General features: G+C 39.8%; 1 protein-coding gene across 1 annotated transcript; it reads left to right on the forward strand.

Moving 5' to 3' along the window:
- The first annotated feature begins 298 nt into the window (after positions 1-298).
- On the forward strand, positions 299-5040 carry LOC109257167 (protein RoBo-1-like). The gene is made up of 3 exons (XM_019433122.2): positions 299-448; positions 2834-2965; positions 4761-5040. Exons 1-3 carry the CDS (start codon positions 358-360, stop codon positions 4892-4894), a joined length of 357 nt encoding a protein of 118 aa, XP_019288667.1. The 5' UTR covers positions 299-357; the 3' UTR covers positions 4895-5040.
- Positions 5041-6349: the final 1309 nt, after the last annotated feature.

Here is a 6349-nt window from a genome sequence, read left to right on the forward strand (position 1 = left end):
TATGGGGCTGGCATTATGGGGTGGTGGGAAGTGGGAGGGTGGGAGACTCTGGGAAAAAGTCTGGGCAATCACTGTTCTTCATCAGCCCCACTGAAATATGACATTCCCATTGTAACAAATGCTTGCAAACCATCCTTCCATTGGTTTATACCATGGACCAATGCAGAAGGACTCTTGAAGAAGGGGAAAGACTAAAGGCAAAAGGATTTGAGGCAAGAATCCAATACTGGCCGCCCATTTAGGCATCACTCTGTATGGTTCAAAGGGGAAATTCCTTCTGGGGTTTGGTTCTGTGCAGGGGAACTCCTACAATATGTTGAAGAGAAAGGTTGTTCTTCAAGCAATTGTGTCCCAAGGATGTTCTCAGCAACACTGGGGGATAATCAAACATTTGTGTACAATCACCAATGCTGCCAAGATGAGCTCTGTAACCAAGGGAACTTCCAAGGTGAGTGCCAACACATCTCTGCTCTCCCTCCCCTCCTATTTTTTATCCCAATCCATTTCCTTAAGTCTCTGCCTTCTAAGTTCCTTCCTACGACCTGTCTCTGCTTCTGAGCTGCTTCTTACTGGTTTGGCTCAAGACCTGGACAGAGTTGCCCATTCATTTACCCACTCATTCATTTGGCAAGTGAGAATCAATGAGCGAAATCCCACCACAAGAAGGAAAGGCACAAGCCCTTCCTTAACATGGAAGACTGAATGACAACTGGGTGGCTGGGATGTGTCCTGGATTTACTGAGTCTGTAGGTTTAAATTATTTGCTTTTCCATTCCACTTGAAAAGTAGTTTGTTCTTGGCTATTTAATTCCTCACTCCCTTAACAGTATTTTTTAATTGAAGTATACATTAATATACAGTGTTATATTAGTTTCAGTTATACAACATAATGGTTCAACAATTCTATATTTCGCTCAGTGCTCATAGTATAAGTGTATCCTTAATTCTTGTTACTTATTTCACCCATCCCACCTATTTTCTCACAACCATTAGTTTATTCTATTTGTCTTTTTGTTTTTTTGCTTGTTTGTCTCTACTTTTACCTTTGTTTATTTGTTTTGTTTCTTAAATCCTACATGAGTGAAATTATATGGCATTTGTCTTTCTCTGACTTATTTCGCTGAGCATTTACTCTCTAGGTACCCATTCAGGTTTTTCCAAATGTAAAGATCTCATTATTTTTTATGGCTTAGTAATATCCCCGTGTGTGTGTGTATGTGTGTGTGTGTGCGTGTGTGTATTACATTTTCTTTATCCGTTCATCAGTCCATGGACACTTGGGTTTCTTCCATTTCTTGACTATTGTAAATAAAGCTACAGTAAGCATAAGGGGGCATATATCTTTTCAAATTAGTGTTTTTATTTCCTTTGGGTAAATATCCAGTAATGAAATTACTACATCATATGGTAATTCCATTTTTAATTTTTTGAGGAGCCTCCATACTGTTTTCCATAGTGGCTGCACCAATTTAGATTCCCACTAACAGTGCATGAAGATGCCTTTTTCTCTGCATCCTCACCAATACTCGTTATTTATTTATTTATTTATTTTTAGCCATTCTGACAGGTATAAATCTCATTATGGTTTTAATTTGCATTTTCCTGATGTTAGCAATGTTGAGCATCTTTTTATGTGTCTGTTGGTCATCTGTATCTTTTCTGGAAAAATGTCTATTCAGGTCCCCTGCTCATTTTTTAATTGGATTATTTGTGGATTTTTTGGTATTGACTTGTATAAGTTTTTTATATATTTTGAATATAAACCCCTTATTGGATATATAATACGCAAATATCTTCACTCATTTAGTAGGTTGCTTGTTTATTTTGTTGATGCTTTTCTTTGTTGTGCAAAAGCTTTTAATTTTGGTGAGGTCCCACGTTTATTTTTGCTTTTGTTTCCTTTGCTCCGGAGACATATATAGAAAATGTTTCTATAGCTGATGTCAAAGAAATTATTTCCTATGTTTGCTCATGGACTGGAAGAAACCAATATTGTTAAAATGTCCATACTACCCAAAGCAATCTACAGATATGCAATCCCTATAAAAACACAACATCTTTCACAGAACTAGAGCAAATAATACTAAGATTTGTACCATAAAAGACTCTGAGTAGCCAAAGCAATCTTGAGAAGAAATAAAGCTGAAAATATCATAATCCCAGATTTCAAGATACACTACAAAGCTGCAGTGATCAAAACAGTATGGTACTGGAAAAACAAAACAAAGCAAACAAACAGAAAAAAAAACCTAAAAAACAAAACAAAACAAAAATCCCAGACACATAGATCAATGGAACAGAATACACAGCCGAGAAATAAGCCCACACTTATGTGGTCAATTAATCTATGACAAAGAAGGCAAGAATTTACAATGGGGAAAAAAGCAGTCTCTCAAAAAAAATGTGCTGGGAAAACTGGACAGCTGCATGCAAAAGAATGAAACTGGATCACTCTTTTATACCATACAGAAAAATAAACTAAAAATATATTAAAGTCTTAAATGTGAAATCTGAAACCATATAATTCTTCAATAGTAGTTTTTAAATCACAAATTATCTTCTATTATGTAAGCATTTTTTTCTTCAGCCAGGGCAGAGAGGGCCATCTCATGAAAGAAGCAGATAAACCAGATTTCTGTAAGATTATTTTTGGCTATATATTCCCACTTAATACTTCCCCCCACCCCTGCACCCTCCATGGTATCCTAATTTTAAATCATTTTGATTTTGGGTAGAGGAATCCTGGAATAACCATGATCTTGGATGGGTGGTAATAATGCTCTCAGCTCCTTTTTTCCTGTCCTTAAAATGAAAATTTTCTTTCTTCATTTAGTGCCTCAGAAGTCCTCAAAACCCAATGGAATTAAATGTCCTGCCTGCTACAATGTGCATGACATTTCCTGTGACCCAGTTCTTCTTACCTGCACTGGTACAGAGACAAAGTGTGTGGAAGTTATTGGCATAGGTATGGATATATCCTCAGGGTTTTTGGTGTTAATTTTATCAAAGGGTATAGCTGTATTAGCTATCTATTGCTGCATCATTAGTCCAAAACTTGGCAGTTTAAAATAATTAATATGTATTATTTCATTGTGTCTGTGGGTCGGGAATCTGGGAGTGGCTTAGCTGAGTGGTTCTGACTGAGTCTCTCATGAAGTTGTAATCTAGACATCAGCAGGGCCTGTGGTCATTTGGACAGAAGACCTGCTCCAGGACAGAAGATCCTCTCTTGGAAGATCACCCATGTGGTTGTCAGGCTTGGTTCCTGTTGACATGGGTCTCTCTCTGGGCTGCCTGGATGTCCTCATGTATCAGCTAGCTTTCCCCAGAACAAGTGATGACAGAGAGAGGGAGAAGGGGAGGAGAGGGAAGGAGGAAGGAGATACTGCAGTTTTAAAGTAATCTAATCTCAGAAGTGACATTTCTTCACTTCTGTCATATCGTCTTGGTTGCATAGATCAACTTTGGTACAACATGGGAGAAGACTACACAAGGATATGGATACTAGGAGGTGGGAGCTATTTCAGGACATCCTAGAGACTGACCACCATGTACAGCAAAGGCTGATACAGGATCAAGTACTGGCTATCCCTACAAGGTTTAGAGGGAGCTATCTGTCAGGAGAAGAGAGAAGAGGGGAAGAAAGCACAGGAGAGGGGAGGAGAAGAGTACACAACTTCTTCCTATACCAGAATTTGAGACTTGGGAACATGTCATATCATGATCTGCTGGAATGGACATTGAGCCATTGGCTATGAAGAGGATGGCCCCTCAGTTCTGGTTTTCATCATCACTACCATTATTGCTATTACCAAAACTCCATGATTAAGCACTTAATTTTTGAATTATGTGATTCTGAAATCTGCAGAAGGTTTTGCCATTTTCCTGAGTAGGAGGAAAGTATATATTCGTAATAAGAAGGACATGTACTATTCAGATAGAAATTGGGAAATTAACCTAGTATTGGACCATGCAGAAAGGGTATTGTTACTTCTTTACTGATCATGTAAAAGGTTTCATGAAATTAGTGGCATTTTAAGAGCTTATTAAATGGTGGGAGAGAGAGTATGGTGAGAATGGAAGTAGGTTATGCTTTTTTTGAGAAGACTTTGAGATAGAGCCTGGGACTATCACATGAAGGGGCCCTTGCATAGGTGAAGTGGAGACGAGTAAGGAAAATGGGATGTCATGAAGGATACAGGGTAACAATGGGGCTGTTGAAAGTGAGGCAGTCTCTCTACTCCAACTTGTCAAGGAAAGCACAGACAAGTGATGAGGTTCCACAGTGATAACAACTATTGAACTCATAGCCTTGGGGAAAAGGGATCTTATCTCAAAAGGGATCTGTATTGCTTCCCTCTGTTTTCCCCCAGGAAACAAAAGTAAGGAAAATAAATGGTACCACAGGGACTTTTTAGCTGAATACATGAGTTCTGATCTCAGCCTTCTTCCTTTATTCCAGCCATCTCTTCCCTAGTCAGGACACAGGGGCTCCAGTCTCAGCCATGCATCTGAGACAGGTGGGGACCCTTTGGGATCCCTCTTAAATTGAGGAGATACTGGAGGCAGAGGGAAATAGGCTTGGTCCCTGGACAGAGATGGAACTGTGGTTGTTGCTTCTTTCACAAAAGACAAAAGGGGATTCTGGGGCATCCTGAGCATCCTTTTCTTCTCCAAGAGAGGCAGATAGGATAGGATGTAGTTGAAAAGGGGAGACAAGATGAGAGAAAAGACTAACTGCTGGATTTTTCTTTTGGCAGATAACCCTATATTTTTGATTTTTGCCATGGGTTGTGCTACTGAAACTGCCTGCAACTTGAAGAATATAAGTATATTGAATAACATAAAAATCCGTACCTACTGTGTAGAACAAAGTGCTGGAGACCCCCGCTGATGTTCATCACCTCATCAATCTTGAATAATCCCTTCTTGTTCCAAGTCTTGCTTTGAAGTTTCCAGTGTTACCAAGCTCATAATCCTACAAACCTGAAAAGGTTGGAGTCCTCAGATGACTCCCCTCCCCAGCATTCCCAAGACAATGCAGAATTAAATTGTTGATAACTTCCTTAAGTATGTGTGTAATCATTCGTTAGTACTTTAGGTTAAAAAAATCTTATTCATTCCTCTAATGGGTTCTTTCTTCACCCCAAGTAGCAAGTAAGGAAATTGAGACAGAATTTCTAAGAATTGTTGTAATCTCATCTTTGTCACTCAACCATACCTTCACACTTGCTCCAGAACACACCTTTTTCCTAATATTCTCAGTTTCCACTGTTGACCCTTAATTGCCCACTGCTAAGGAAAATGCTTTCAAATGAACAATTCGGGCTCAGAAAGTTCCTTTCCCACAGCTTGTAAAATCCCAAGTATAATGGACTCTCTCTTACCTGGGAAACACAACATGTACTCAGGGTGAATGTGTCTGGGATGAAGGATACAGACAGATGTGATCTGTGAAGTTCATTCTAAATGCCAAGGAAGAGGTAGGCATGTGTACCAGGAGTCCAGAGGGCTGTGTCCTCACAATTCATGGGTGGTCACAGCCATACTGCATGTAATGCCAGGAAGAGCCATTACAGGATCCAAACTGTATGATGTCTTTGTGGTGCTGAACACAACTGAGAGACCTGGTAGCCTGCTCAGATGTATCTCTTGATTCTCCAAATTCAGTTTCCTACAGGGTGCAGTAAGTTACGTAAAAGAAAAGAATGCCCCACATACATCTTGGTGGCTCAGTCGGTTAAAAGTCTGGCTCTTGATTTTGGCTCATGGTTTGTGAGATGGAGTCCCATGTTGGGCTCCACACTGTCAGAGCAAAACCTGCTTGGAATTCTTTCTCTCTCCCTCTCTCTCTCTGCCCTTCTCCAGCTCATGTTCTCTTTCTCTCAAAATGAATAAACTTAAAAAAAAAAAGCCCCACATGTAGTGATTACCTCTGGGAAGCAATCTGTTGTCTGCATGATGCTGCAGCCCAGAACTCTATAAGGCTGTCTGCGCATGAAATCTATATTGATGGATTGTGGCCTTGACTTCTCCTTGGGATTCTCTCCAGGGAGTAAGTTACAGGCTCTTGAATCCTACTTCCACTTTCTCTTTCCTAGGCTTTTGAGAACACAGGGAATAGGGTTTATCTGCCCAAGACTCCCTATCCTCATATTTCATGTGCATTCCCACTGTGTGCTCAGCACAGTGATATAAACACAGGGCCCTCCCTCAGGGATAAGGAGCTAATCCATAGAGAACAATGACAGGGTTGCATGTAACTGCATGGGATTCTAAGCACAAATAATTAAAGAAAGCTTAGGGAAGAAAAAGGAGGTAGAGTCAATGCTGGTATATAAATATGGTA

This window comes from Panthera pardus, unplaced genomic scaffold (assembly GCF_024362965.1).
Source record: "Panthera pardus isolate Hobbes unplaced genomic scaffold, ASM2436296v1 HiC_scaffold_1, whole genome shotgun sequence".
Classification (NCBI taxonomy): Eukaryota; Metazoa; Chordata; class Mammalia; order Carnivora; family Felidae; genus Panthera; species Panthera pardus.

Coding starts and splice junctions, on each gene's coding strand:
- LOC109257167 (XM_019433122.2), top strand. CDS start 358: ATGTTCTCAGCAACACTGGGGGATAATCAAACATTTGTGTACAATCAC. Junction 449..2,833: donor TAACCAAGGGAACTTCCAAG/GTGAGTGCCAAC, acceptor TTCTTCATTTAG/TGCCTCAGAAGTCCTCAAAA. Junction 2,966..4,760: donor TGTGGAAGTTATTGGCATAG/GTATGGATATAT, acceptor TTCTTTTGGCAG/ATAACCCTATATTTTTGATT.